The 15377-nt window shown below is 43.1% G+C and overlaps 1 protein-coding gene across 2 annotated transcripts in view; it reads left to right on the top strand.

Moving 5' to 3' along the window:
• The window catches only part of LOC120018267 (alpha-2-macroglobulin-like), a 53820-nt gene that overhangs the window by 18940 nt on the left and 19503 nt on the right, over positions 1 to 15377 (top strand). For both annotated transcript variants that reach the window (XM_038961374.1, XM_038961375.1), the window contains exons 5-18: positions 2365 to 2385; positions 2723 to 2888; positions 3008 to 3092; positions 8673 to 8823; positions 8946 to 9066; positions 9412 to 9521; positions 9674 to 9844; positions 10163 to 10396; positions 10622 to 10688; positions 10772 to 10917; positions 11096 to 11245; positions 12992 to 13141; positions 13354 to 13441; positions 13645 to 13819. In XM_038961374.1, the coding sequence (XP_038817302.1) occupies positions 2365 to 2385; positions 2723 to 2888; positions 3008 to 3092; positions 8673 to 8823; positions 8946 to 9066; positions 9412 to 9521; positions 9674 to 9844; positions 10163 to 10396; positions 10622 to 10688; positions 10772 to 10917; positions 11096 to 11245; positions 12992 to 13141; positions 13354 to 13441; positions 13645 to 13819 (1835 nt within the window). The remainder of the gene's footprint in view (positions 1 to 2364; positions 2386 to 2722; positions 2889 to 3007; positions 3093 to 8672; positions 8824 to 8945; positions 9067 to 9411; positions 9522 to 9673; positions 9845 to 10162; positions 10397 to 10621; positions 10689 to 10771; positions 10918 to 11095; positions 11246 to 12991; positions 13142 to 13353; positions 13442 to 13644; positions 13820 to 15377) is intronic.

Here is a 15377-nt window from a genome sequence, read left to right as displayed (position 1 = left end):
CCAAGCACACATTGAAATCCACAAAGAAATGGTGGTCACAAAATCAACATTTTGGAATCGCCATCTCAGTCTCTGGACTTAAAACACATTGAAAACCTGTGGTTTGAATTGAAGATGACAGTCCATAAGCGCAGACGAAGGATATCAAGAATCTGGAAGGATTCTGTATGGTCTAAGATTCCTCCCTATATGTTCTCCAACTCATAAAACATTTTTTTGAAAAAGGCTCGGTGCCATTATCTTCACAAAGTGAGGTAATGAAACCTATTGAAAACAGGGCTGTCAATAATTTTGACTTCTACACCCCCCTTGTTAAACAAAATATATTTCTCTGAGCAATTGTATTATTATAATATAACTTCCCAGTATAATTTTTATTTATTTTACACAGTAATTTTTGCACATCCTCGTCAAGAGTGTCTATAATTTCAGACCCAACTGTATATGAAAAAAAAGCATATTAGGATGTGCAAATAGTGCAAAGAGAAGTGCGCAGTTCTTGGATGATAGTGCAGAGTGCATAGTAATGAGAAGATCATCGTGGACCAGGTGATTTGGGCCACGGCCCGTGGGAAGAAGCTGTTCAAGTGGTGGGAGGTTTGTTTGTGATTGACCTGAACCGTTTGCCAGAGGGGAGTCTTTGGAAGATGGAGTGGAAGGGGTCAGGGTTGATCTTATCTGCATGCTTCCATGCTCTGGAATCGTGCAGGACCTCGATGGAGGGCAGGTGGCACCCGGTGACCCTCTCAGCAGACCGGACAATCCATTGCAGTTCGCCCTTGGACCAGGCAGACGCATTCCCAAACCAGAAAGTGATCAAGGAGGTGAGTATGAGCTCGATAATGGTTGCGTAGAACTGAACCAGAATTGTGCGTGAGAGTTTAAATTTCTTCAGCTGACGTAAGAAGTATATCCGCTGGTGTGGTTTATTGGTGATCGCTGTGAGGTTGTCCTGCCACTTGAGGTTGTGGGAGATGATGGTCCCCAGGAATTTGAATGTCTCAGCCATGCTTACAGCTGATCCAATGATTTCAAGGGGGAGAGATAGTGAGGGATGCTTCCTGAATTCAATCACCATCTCCACAATAGTTTTAAACAATATACTCCTGTACATCAAATTTCCAGAGTGGGTGCTCTGCTATTTTTTAAGTTATGATACATTTTATGAGCACCAGTACCACTGTGAATGGGAAATGTAATCAAAGAGAACTCTGTTTGCTGGTGATTTGCTGTATATGATTGGTTATTGACCTACAGTATAATGTACATGTTGATGTATTAAATGGGTCATATCTTCAAAAATAGCAGAGCACCACTGTAATTATGACGCGTTTGAAGGGTATATTGTTTCAAACAGTATGTCTAAAAAAAGCTCAATCATAAAGGGCACTTTTGTGATATTCATATTAATATTTTAACTTAGTATAAATTAACGTGAACATTTTTATTCCTGAATCTACACATGCTCCATATTTTAGAGCACACTATAAGGAGTGTAATGACACCAAGATGATGTCTTTATCATGTGCGGTTCATGGATCATGGAGTCTTACAAGAGGCATGGGTGTAAAACAGGTCTAAAATGGTCACTTTCATCCTTTTTTTAAATGGTTTGTGATTCAAATGTAAAAAGCGTATGAAACATCGTTCATTCCAATTAATTTTCAATGTGAGAATGGCCAGAACAATCTGAGATACCAAAAATATTTTCGGGCCTTCCTGGTGTACAATCGCCCCCGGTGACAGACTAGTGTTCTGTCCAGACTACCTCACACTACAGAAACAGGAGATAGGCTCCTGCCCTATTGGCCATACTGGTTTGGACAAAGATTATTATGTACAGTATACTGTAAATGCTTATTTAAATTCAGCAATCAACTAGCCACCCCATGTCATACATGTCTCGTCAGTACTCCATGAACAATAAGACTTTGGAAATGGGAAACGATTGGGTAAAATCCAAATATCTGAAGGTATGCTTTTTAGCCTGTGTTGTCTGTTTAATCAGACTACACAAACAGTTAGCACTCAGGGCAAAAGTACATGTCTACAGAGGTTCTCTAAGTAAACCTGCGTGGGCTGATTTGAAGGTCCTCAAACATTCACCACAGGACATGGGGTTTTCAATTTCATAAAAGGTTAGATTGGAATGTACAGTATGTGATTTTCTTTCATGAGATTGAGTTGATCTACTAAATTGATGTTAGAGTCCCAGTCAGATGCAAATGCTACGTGTGATGTCTACTTGAAGAGACAAAGCCAATCGCCTGGCTAGTTCCTACAGTTGTAGACATCTGCTATGCTCCTCTGTAGATTTTGAGAGTTCATAAAACATTAACCAGTCTTTTGTCTTGCCTTTCACAGTACAACATTGTGGAACTGCAGGTAAGACCCTTAATAGTCTATCAATGTATGATGACTCACTGTAAATACTAGTACATTATAAGACAATGACTCCACCAGCTAGGTACTGTAGGTCATCATTCATGTCCACATGGCAGTTACCAGAAGACTCCCTATCAGCTTTATGTGATCACATCTGGGCCACCTTCAGCAAGCAAACTTTAGAACGTTGCAGATAGAAATGTCATGAATAGAGCTGATGTGACTCTTTACTCTTCATGTCAGACAGGCATGTTTGGCCTACATAACATCCTTTGTATGTGAATGTTTCACAATGTTGCACCCTGCTAAACGTGTCCCTTGTTCTATGAACCAACAGGATGTTCATCAGAACAGGATTGGACAGTGGGTCAATACTACATCCAGTGGCAACATTCTGCAGCTTTCTTACCCCCTGAACTCTGAAGCACCCGTAGGATCCTATGCTATTGTAGTGTGGATTGGTGAAAACAAAATATACCATCGCTTCAAGGTAGAAAAGTATGGTAAGTAGAGCTTCTTTATTTGACCTTTCATGCTAGGTAATATTATGGATCTGGCAGTTGAATCAATGCATCACAATCCTGGAACATTCATGAGTTAACTGCTGTTCTCTTATCTCTAGTTTTGCCAAAGTTTGAGATCAAAATGAACCTCGCCGATGAGATCAGCTTTGTTCAAGAGGAGTATAAAGTAGAAGTGTGTGCAACGTGAGTCAACACTATCTCTGTTCTGTAATGCACTATAGTTACACATTACTCAAAAGTCAAGTGCATTTTCAAATACAAATATTTAAATACCCCATGCATTTAAACCCAGGTCTGTTTAGTCATAGGGGTATTTAAAATAATGTATTTGGAAACAAGTAATTTAAAATATTTTCAAATAGTAGGATATTTATAGGAAATTATATGAAAATACTGTCAAGTACTTCAAAGATTATTAAATAGAAGTAGTTGATTTGGCCACATTATTTGAAAATACTGATGCATAGAAAATAAGTATTTGAACCCAGGTCTAGGTAATGACAGCTAATGACTAATTAGTGTGCTTCCTCAAAGCTCAAAGCTTGCACAGAGCGCCATAGACTAGAATAGTACATTTTGGATTTCAGATGTGCAGACTGACCCAACTTAGATTTCTTCAATACAGCTTAATGCTACCATTTACCAGTCACTACTAATACCACTAACACTGCAGTCACTTCTACTACTACTACCACTACTACTACTACTACTACTACTACTACTACTACTACCACTACCACTACCACTACCACTACCACTACTACTACTATTACTACTACTACTATTACTACCACTACTACTACTACTATTACTACCACTACTACTATTACTACTATTACTACCACTACTACTATTACTACTACTACTACTACTACTATTACTACTACTACTACTACTACTACCACTACTACTATTACTATTACTACCACTACTACTAATAATAATAATACTACTACTACTATTACTACTACTACCACTACTACTACTACTACTACTACTACCACTACTATTACTACTACTACCACTACTACTACTACTATTACTACTACTACCATTACTACTACTACTATTACTATTACTACCACTACTACTATTACTACCACTACTACTACTACTATTACTATTACTACCACTACCACTACTACTATTACTACTGCAGTCACTACCATTACTACTGCAGTCACTACCATTACTACTGCAGTCACTACCATTACTACTGCAGTCACCACCATTACTACTGCAGTCACTACCATTACTACTGCAGTCACTACCATTACTACTGCAGTCACTACCATTACTACTGCAGTCACTACCATTACTACTGCAGTCACTACCATTACTACTGCAGTCACTACCATTACTACTGCAGTCACTACCACTACTACTGCAGTCACTACCATTACTACTGCAGTCACTACCATTACTACTGCAGTCACTACCATTACTACTGCAGTCACTACCACTACTACTGCAGTCACTACCATTACTACTGCAGTCACTACCATTACTACTGCAGTCACTAACACTACTACTGCAGTCACTAACACTACTACTGCAGTCACTAACACTACTACTGCAGTCACTACCATTACTACTGCAGTCACTACCATTACTACTGCAGTCACTACCATTACTACTGCAGTCACTACCATTACTACTGCAGTCACTACCACTACTACTGCAGTCACTACCATTACTACTGCAGTCACTACCACTACTACTGCAGTCACCACCATTACTACTGCAGTCACTACCACTACTACTGCAGTCACTACCATTACTACTGCAGTCACTACCATTACTACTGCAGTCACTACCATTACTACTGCAGTCACTACCACTACTACTGCAGTCACTACCACTACTACTGCAGTCACCACCATTACTACTGCAGTCACCACCATTACTACTGCAGTCACTACCACTACTACTGCAGTCACTACCATTACTACTGCAGTCACTACCATTACTACTGCAGTCACTACCATTACTACTGCAGTCACTAGCACTACTACTGCAGTCACTACCATTACTACTGCAGTCACTACCATTACTACTGCAGTCACTACCATTACTACTGCAGTCACTACCACTACTACTGCAGTCACTACCACTACTACTGCAGTCACTACCACTACTACTGCAGTCACTACCATTACTACTGCAGTCACTACCATTACTGTAACGGGCTTCCTCCTTCTCTTCATCCGAAGAGGAGTAGCAAGGATTGGACCAAAGTGCAGCGGGGTGTGAATTCATAATGATTTATTAAACAAAACGACGAAACACGAAATCACACTTAGAAATACAAAATAACAAAACGAACTAAACAGACCTAAACTACGAACTTACATGAAACGAAGAACACACGAACAGGAACAGACAAACCGAAACAGTCCCGTGTGGTAACATCTACTGACACGGAAGACAATCACCCACAAACAAACAGTGAGAACAACCCACCTTAATATGACTCTCAATCAGAGGAAACGTCAAACACCTGCCTCTAATTGAGAGCCATACCAGGCAACCCAAAACCAACATAGAAACAGAAAACATAGACTGCCCACCCAAAACTCACGCCCTGACCAATAAACACATACCAAACAACAGAAAACAGGTCAGGAACGTGACAGAACCCCCCCCTCAAGGTGCGAACTCCGGGCGCACCCCTACAACTCAAGGGGAGGGTCTGGGTGGGCATCTGTCCGCGGTGGCGGCTCCGGCGGTGGACGAGGACACCACTCCACCACTGTCTTTGTCCCCCTCCTTAGCGTCCTTTGAGTGGCGACCCTCGCCCCCGACCATGGTCCAGGAACCTTCACTAAGGCCCCTCCTACATAGAGGAGACAGCTCAGGACAGAGAGGTAGCTCAGGACAGAGAGGTAGCTCAGGACAGAGAGGTAGCTCAGGACAGAGAGGTAGCTCAGGACAGAGAGGTAGCTCCGGACAGAGAGGTAGCTCCGGACAGAGAGGTAGCTTAGGACAGAGGGACAACTCTGTACTAATGGCAGCTCCGGACTGAGTGGCAGCTCCGGACTGGGTGGCAGCTCCGGACTGGGTGGCAGCTCCGGACTGGGTGGCAGCTCCGGACTGAGTGGCAGCTCCGGACTGAGTGGCAGCTCCGGACTGAGTGGCAGCTCCGGACTGAGTGGCAGCTCATGACTGGAGGGCAGCTCATGACTGTAGGGCAGCTCATGACTGGAGGGCAGCTCATGACTGGAGGGCAGCTCATGACTGGAGGGCAGCTCATGACTGTAGGGCAGCTCATGACTGTAGGGCAGCTCATGACTGTAGGGCAGCTCATGACTGTAGGGCAGCTCATGACTGTAGGGCAGCTCATGACTGTCTGGCGGCTCTGGCAGCTCCTGACTGGCTGGCGGCTCTGGCAGCTCCTGACTGGCTGGCGGCTCTGGCAGCTCCTGACTGGCTGGCGGCTCTGGCAGCTCCTGACTGGCTGGCGGCTCTGGCAGCTCCTGACTGGCTGGCGGCTCTGGCAGCTCCTGACTGACGGACGGCTCTAGCGGCTCCTGACTGACGGACGGCTCTAATGGCTCGGGACAGACGGGCGGCTCTAATGGCTCGTGGCAGACGGATGGCTCAGAAGGCGCTGGGCAGACGGATGGCTCAGAAGGCGCTGGGCAGACGGATGGCTCAGAAGGCGCTGGGCAGACGGATGGCTCAGACGGCGCTGGGCAGACGGATGGCTCAGACGGCGCTGGGCAGACGGATGGCTCAGACGGCGCTGGGCAGACAGATGGCTCAGACGGTGCTGGGCCGACAGATGGCTCTGCCCTGCTGAGGCGCACAGTAGGCCTGGTGCGTGGTGCCGGAACTGGAGGTACCGGGCTGACGGCACGCACCTCAGGGCGAGTGCGGGGAGAAGGAACAGTGCGTACAGGGCTCTGGAGACGCACAGGAGGCTTGATGCGTGGTGCCGAAACTGGAGGCACTGAGCTTGAGACACGCACCACAGGGAGAGTGCGTGGAGGAGGAACAGGGCTCTGGAGACGCACTGGAAGCCTGGTGCGTGGTGTAGGCACTGGTGGTACTGAGCTGGGGCGGGAAGGTGGCGCCGGATATACCAGACCGTGTAGGCGTACTGGCTCCCTTGAACACTGAACCTGCCCAACCTTACCTGGTTGTATGCTCCCCGTCGCCTGACCAGTGCGGGGAGGTGGAATAACCCGCACCGGGCTATGTAGGCGAACTGGGGACACCATGCGTAAGGCTGGTGCCATGTAAGCCGGCCCAAGGAGACGTACTGGTGGCCAGATATGTAGAGCCGGCTTCATGGCACTTGGCTCAATGCTCAATCTAGCCCTACCAGTGCGGGGAGGTGGAATAACCCGCACCGGGCTATGCACACGTACAGGAGACACCGTGCGCTCTACTGCGTAACACGGTGTCTGCCCGTACTCCCGCTCTCCACGGTTAGCCTGGGAAGTGGGCGCAGGTCTCCTACCTGCCCTAGACCCACTACCTCTTAGCCCCCCCCCAAGAAATTTTTGGGTTGTACTTGCGGGCTTTTCAGGCTTCCGTGCTAGACGCGTCCCCTCATAACGCCGGTTCCTCTCTCCGGTTTCCTCCAGCTGTTCCCATGGGCGGCGATTCACTCCAACCTTAGCCCATGGTCCTTTTCCTTCCATGATTTCCTCCCAAGACCAGAAATCCTGCTTCGTGCGCTGTCCGTTAACCCGCTGCTTGATCCGGGTTTGGTGGGTGATTCTGTAACGGGCTTCCTCCTTCTCTTCATCCGAAGAGGAGTAGCAAGGATTGGACCAAAGTGCAGCGGGGTGTGAATTCATAATGATTTATTAAACAAAACGACGAAACACGAAATAACACTTAGAAATACAAAATAACAAAACGAACTAAACAGACCTAAACTACGAACTTACATGAAACGAAGAACACACAAACAGGAACAGACAAACCGAAACAGTCCCGTGTGGTAACATCTACTGACACGGAAGACAATCACCCACAAACAAACAGTGAGAACAACCCACCTTAATATGACTCTCAATCAGAGGAAACGTCAAACACCTGCCTCTAATTGAGAGCCATACCAGGCAACCCAAAACCAACATAGAAACAGAAAACATAGACTGCCCACCCAAAACTCACGCCCTGACCAATAAACACATACCAAACAACAGAAAACAGGTCAGGAACGTGACAATTACTACTGCAGTCACTACCATTACTACTGCAGTCACTACCACTACTATAGCTTATCTCACAACCATAAATACTCAAGACAAGCTAGCAAACACACACGTTTTCTTTAAGAAATGTACTTTTGTAGTTGAAGACCTACAATGGTACTGCTCAATGTCATAAACTGTTCTTATGAGTACCCTGAGACTTCAAAGGTTTGGGACAGTGGCACGTACAGTACATGAACAGCTGTGCCAGTATTCATAAAGCATCTCAGAGTAGGATTGCTGACCTAGGATAAGGCTCCCCCTGTACATGAGATCTTGTTCATTAGATCCAAAAGTTAAAACTGATCCTAGATCAAGACGCATACTCTGATAGGCTTTATGAATACTGGTCCAGATCGATTGACAATTTTGAAAACACTTTACTTAAAAGCTTGCAGGTAAAAACATTATAATGTATTGTTATAAGCACGCATGTATGAGATTTACAATGTCTCATATGAGACATATAATATGGTATGTCTCTCTATGTAGGAAATGTATGATAGTTGATGTGTCTGATGTATGTTTGTGTTTTATTATGAAATCAAATCAGATACACGTATGGGCAGCCTGTACCTGGTAAAGCAGAGGTAGAGTTGTGCCGACCCTTAGTTCCCAATGTATTGATACCAATAAGAATTGATGAGAAAAATCCAGAAGGAGTTCCTGATTATACACCCCCCTGCCATAAAGAGTCAATAGAGGTATGTATGCTTTCCTGAAGAAACTATATACTTGTTTTTACCATCATATTACATTTGAATGTGATCTGGTTCATTTATTTAAATCATTTCTTAATGTGTGTGGTTTTGCTTGCTTTTCCCAGATGGACCAAACTGGCTGTGCTTCTCATGTCTTCAACATGTTCATTTTCACAAAGGATGCTGGCCAGAAAATGCTCATAGACAGGCTGAGTTTTAATGCCAAAGTAGAGGAGGAGGGGACAGGCAAGTCATTTATCATAAGAATTTGGAGACGGTAGAAGTGATGACAACATTTGCCTGAAGTCAAATGAAAACGTTTTTTTTTCTTGAGAGTGAATTACATAATGTCAAGATTGCATGTTTAATTAGATTATAAAGATTGGCATGACCTGCGTATTTGACCTTTGGTGCTACATCCTCATATTATGCTGTTTTTATTCATGTCTTCTGTTTGTAATCATGTTTTTAATACGTTGAGTAAGCTGCGCTGGAATTCAGCTTCTGCATTGTGAACTGCCAATGTGCATCATGGTGGCGTGTGTAGTTGTGAAATAAACCCTCCTATTTTCTTTTGTTTTCCTTTGACAGGTATTACACAGTCAAAGGAAAAACACATAGCTCTCTCCTATATGATTGGAAAACTCACATTTGTTGACACACCCAAAATCTATGAGCATGGATCAATTATCGAGGGCAAGGTGCGTCCAAATCCAGTGATATTGTTTCTTAGACTTAGTTGAATTGTAGATGCCATTTGTCTTTGACATTCCTGTTTACTTAACTACCAATGGTAGGTAACAGTGACACATGTAGCATCACTACTTACAACTTTCCCCCCCTTTTTCCTCAGATAAACGTTGTTCACTTCAACAACACACCTATCTCAGACATGTTAGTCTACCTTTTGGAGGAGAAAGACTGGTCCTCACATCATCTCCAGAACCTGACCACGGACAGTCATGGTATTGCCAGTTTCTCCCTCAACACAACCAGAATGCCCAAAGAGAATATTAACCTCATAGTAAGTATGAGGTTTTGAAAGTCCGTCTAGGTTTTGAAAGACTGAAGACTCTTTATGCTCAACCCCAAATCACTCACTTGACCCTACCCTCTAGGGTCTATCATGCTCTTGTGGAGATCTTAGAAAATTCCATTGGTATAATAAGCAATATGGTGAAACTTCCACCTAGCCTATCAGAAGGCACGGTGGAAATGTTAGTTACCATATTTCCAACTGTCAAATCCTCTCAGATCTCCACAAGTATATTGTATAGGGTCTAAGGGTCGATTTGGGATTGGGCTTTAAGTTATACTCTCTCTTCCCTCTGTTGCTTTCCAGGTAAGCAACACACCACAAACGGAGAGCAGTAGATACAGGGTCCCCTATTTCAAAAGAGGGCAACACAAACTCTCACTGATCCAGCCCACTGCCCCTCACAGTAAAACATCCAGCTCTCTGGCTATTCAGAAGATGGAAAACCCACTGGCATGTTGGGAGGAAGTGTCAATCACCATCCAGTACGCCATCGTAGGGGAGACTGTCCCAAAGGGCTCCGTGGATGTCATCTACCTGGTGAGTAGAACCAGGAACAAGTTGTGACAACCTGCAAACCCAGGGTGAGTCCAAAATGGAAACCTATTCTCTAGTGTGCTACTTTTGACCAGGGTCATTTCAGACAGTCCCAACATCTCATCTTCAAAGGAAGGATGTCTCTATACAACACCAGTACTTCTCATCATATTCTTGCTGACTTGATGGAATAACTGGGACAAGTGTTTTACCCTTTCCCTCCTCCAGGCCTTATCCAGAGGGGTGATAGTTCAGCATGGACACATGAATCTTACCGTGCAGCATGGGAGTCCTGGTGAGGGAGTTTCATTAAGTAATTATGAACCTACTGGAAGGTGCTTGATGACAATGACAGTGTGACATGCTCTTGCGTTACAGCAACTGAGGGTGAAGTTACTTTGAAGTTGGCAGTGGTTCCGGAGATGGCGCCTGTGGTACAGGTTCTTGTGTACAGTATGCTACCCAGTGAGACTGTCATCGCCCACAGCATGAACTTTCCCACTGAGAAATGCTTCAGGCACAAGGTGTGTGTATATGTGGGCATGCTTCTTCGTGTGTTATACCCTCTGACTTCTGCACATCACAAACATACTATGTTCATTTTATGGAAGGTATAAATAGTGTCAAGTATTTCCATGCACATAGATATCATTCCTTGTATAAAGGTGTATAATGTACACTTATGTATGTCATGTGCACCAGGTGTCGGTGGAGTTCTCACCCTCACAAGCAGTTCCAGGGGAGGAGAACACCCTGCAGCTCTCGGCCCAGCCCGGCTCCCTCTGTGGCCTCAGTGCTGTGGACCAGAGTGTTCACATCATGGAGCCAGGGAAGAGGCTGGATGCTGACAAGGTAACAGAGCTCGGTGTAGTGAATATCAACGGTCATACAGTACCACCATATAAACAGCTGTTGTGGTGCTGGCAATACAACCAGCTTCAGGGGACTAAGAAGTGACAACGGCAGACTTGGAGTGGGTCTGGTCACTGTTGGCCATTTGGTGTACCTTCATCAACTGAAAAGCCCCTCCCTATTGGTACTTAATGAGTTAATAGTCTGGGTTGTTTTATTATTGCAATATTAACCGTCATGCTAACATATTTTACATACATGGATTACCAACTGGGGTCATTTTGACCCCAAGAAGAAACTGTTGGAAAAAACAACAATCATAGCAACATATCAACTTAATTCAAAACATCATTAGACATGTAAATAATGTTATCTGAAATAAAATTAACCAAAACAGACTATTTTTGCAAAATTACAGTTAATTAGCATATTTTGTAAACCGAAAATATAAATTTGTTCCTTAAATAATGTGCTGTTTCCAACGCACAATCCACATAAGTGCTAAAAACAAAATTTACCATAATTTGATTATAGCATCATTTCGTTTTTAGAATTTTGAAGTAAATACTAATTTTGTCATATTATGTGGTAAAAACTATTGCCATTTATAACCAGTTTAAAACATAGCCGAGAACAAAAGGAGCTTCATTTATGCAGGTGATCTTTCTATCTTGTCAAAATCACTGATACAGGTCCTGTCACGTTCCTGACCTGTTTTCTCTTGTTTTGTATTTATTTATTATGGTCAGGGCGTGAGTTGGGTGGGTTGTCTATGTGTTGTTTTCTATGTTTGTGGGTGTTTGTGTTCCTGTGTCTGTGTATGTCGCACCACACGGGACTGTCTTTCGGTTTGATTCGCTTTTGTTATTTTGTTTCGTGTAGTGTTCAGTTTGTTAATAAATCATGGACACTTTCCACTCTGCGTCTTGGTCCGATCCCTACACCTCCTCTTCAGACGAAGAGGAGGAAATCAGCCGTTACAGGTCCCCCTCCACCCTCTGAGGATATGTATAACTTAATATTACATCTCCAGAGAAACCTGGATTCAAATAAATACTTTTTTAGATTTGCCCTAGAATAACTACTTTTCAGAGACTACACACCGGTACAGCTTTCTGTGTAGAGTGTATCTAAGTTCGGTATTGCAGTTCTATCAAGTATTTATACCATTGGCAGGCTTTTTATACTATTGGCAGATTTTTATATGCAGAAAAGTGAATTCATTTTGGTTTTGTACACATACATAAAATATGTGGTATAAAAAACTGCAATCTTAGGTGGGTACATGGGGAGCTATATCTCTGAAGATAATCTGTCTATCTGGTCAACATCACTGATACAGGTCAGTATGGGTAATTTGTTATTATGTCTACAAAGAAACATAAATTATTATAAGGGTCCTATCTATCTCATTACTATAGGTGGAATTAGGTGTTTTGGGCTGGGGTCGAAATGACCCCAAAGTCTATATTGATACAGAAACACTAAGAACAAGTTGATTGTCAAAGTCATGAAAATTTTAAGATTTCAATAAACCACCTTTGGGCTAAGATGAAAAATATGCCTCTGGGGTCAAAATGACCCCAGTCGGTAGTATGAGGGTTAATAACGTTTAGCAATGGAAAATGAAATTGAACGTTTCTTTTTAGACAAGTCCAAGTGGTCCTTCACGGTAACAGTCTGTTTTCTTCTGTTTGGTGTCCAGTGAACAAGTTCATTTTACATCTCACTGTTATCCCATTCCAGATATTTGATTTGTTACCAGTCAAGGAGACAACACACATTCCCTACCAGCTTGAAGATCCAGTAGCATGTTTACATGTAAGACCAAGGAGATATGTAATGCCATACCCAGGACAAACTGAGGAGGAAAATGAACCTCATGAAGTTTTTAAGGTAACTTCAGCCTTGTTTTCTCTTAACTTGAAGCCTCTTTTCCTCTCTCGTAAGAATCAGTTACCATACTGTTACCATGCATACATCTTCTTAAATTATTAATTGCTAAAATACCCTGTTTGAGGCTGAAAAACACCTACAGAATAGAAACATAAAATTCAGAGATATTCATTAATATTGAGCTCTCTTGTTTGTGATTCTGACATTTCTAGAAATTGGGACTGAAGCTGGCAACTAATCTGGTTATAAGAGTACCTTCCTGTCTCAGGTACAAAGGGAAAGAGTACAATAGGGCCCATGGTGAGATGTCCTCCTTCACACCATTTACTCTTGTCATTGCCAGAAGAATTCAGTGAATCTTGGGAAATGTATGGCTTTTGTTATTCTAATATAGCCTGGTTAAACCAGTCTGAATGCTGCATGCATCACCGTTGAAAGCAGTATTCAATCTGGTTTGACCAGGCTGATTCTAACACGAGAATAATGACTATTCTTTGTTTTAGTTGTAGCCTACAGTCGCCACCCTGGAGACAAGGGCGGACGTAGACAGGGTGCAGCGGGTGGGATACTTGATCGATCTTTACTGCGTGTAGTAGAAGGTGACAGATTTGTTGATAACATACAGACGGTCCGTACCTTCTTCCCTGAGACGTGGATATGGGATCTTGTGGAAGTTGGGTAAGAGCACTGCACAGTGAGGCTGTTGCCTTATAAACGTCACTAAAATAATGCGCGCACATCGATGAGGCAGACGGGGATGTTATGATTCTGAACGGTCAGATAGTAACAATAACAAGAGGCTGCCATGTGGGGAATCGTAGGTTTCTCGTTTCAGCTCGTTGTATCTTGTTATTGATACCATGTCTTGAGGTGTTTTGACTCATGTCATGTCTATGCTAATATGGCAAAACATTTGCTAGCTAGCTACCAACAACTGTAACGATGTATTTGAGAGACGACAAGTGCTCATTGTGCAAATGTATTTATGTTTTCAATAGACATTTGAAGGCAAAATATAGTTTAGATGTCAACAATCTAAGCCAACCCCGTCTGTTTTGCTCCATAATTGCGCATTTTGTCGGTTAGGAACCTGTAACTCATTAAACTGCATTACACAGTAGGGGAGAGTGGGGTAAATTGAGACATTTTTTACATTCACTGTCAAGTGGAATATAGTATTATTTCTAACAAAGATAGACATATATTTCAGGATGTATCAGGGCACAAGGCGAGACCCAAATGCAGATGGTTGGAGTCTTACAAAGTTTATTCATCCAAAAGGGTAGGCAAGAGAATGGTCGTGGACAGACAAAAAGGTCAAAACCAGATCAGAGTCCAGGAGGTACAGTGGCAGACAGGCTCGTGGTCAAGGCAGGCAGAATGGTCAGGCAGGCGGGTACAAAGTCCAGAAACAGGCAAGGGTCAAAACCAGGAGGGCTAGAAAAAGGAGACTGCAAGAACGCTGGTTGACTTGGAAACATACAAGACGAACTGGCACAGAAAGACAGGAAACAGAGGGATAAATACACTGGGGAAAATAAGTGACACCTGGAGGGGGTGGAGACAATCACAAGGGGAAACAGATCAGATCACAGGTGAAACAGATCAGGGCGTGACAGGATGTTGTGTATCCCTGGAAATAATCAGAATGAATTTATACATTACAGATTGAAAACATAGCGTGACCAAAAAAAGTGATCTCTTGGCACAACACCCCAGGTATGGGGTAAGTTGAGCCACAGGACAGAGTCAATTAAGCTGCCTACAAATTTCTGAACTGAATGAAATATTACCACTACCTTATTAAAACCATAGCTAGGTTTCCATCCAATTGGCGACAGATTTTCATGTGAATATGTTCTAAAATCTGCATAAAAACAATATGCTTATTTTCCTACCAGAGATGTGTTTCTATCAAATGTACTTGTTGCAGGTAAAATTTGCTAGCTAGCTACCAACAACTGTAACAATGTATTTGAGAGACAAGTGCTCATTGTGCAAATGTATTTATGTTTTCAATAAACATTTGAAGGCAAAATATAGTTTAGATGTTGTCAACAATCTAAGCCAACCTCGTCTGTTTTGCTCCATATTTCCGCACGTGTCGGTTTTGTTCCTAAACAACCGACTGGTCTATATCAAAACATACAGTAGTGGTTAGATTAGGAACCTGTACCTCATTAAACTGCATTACAAAGTAGGGGAGAGTGTGGTAAATTTAGATTTGTTTTACATT

Source organism: Salvelinus namaycush, chromosome 23 (assembly GCF_016432855.1).
Source record: "Salvelinus namaycush isolate Seneca chromosome 23, SaNama_1.0, whole genome shotgun sequence".
Classification (NCBI taxonomy): Eukaryota; Metazoa; Chordata; class Actinopteri; order Salmoniformes; family Salmonidae; genus Salvelinus; species Salvelinus namaycush.
Note: the sequence above shows the minus strand (reverse complement) of the source record. Positions and strands in the feature narration are given on the sequence as shown.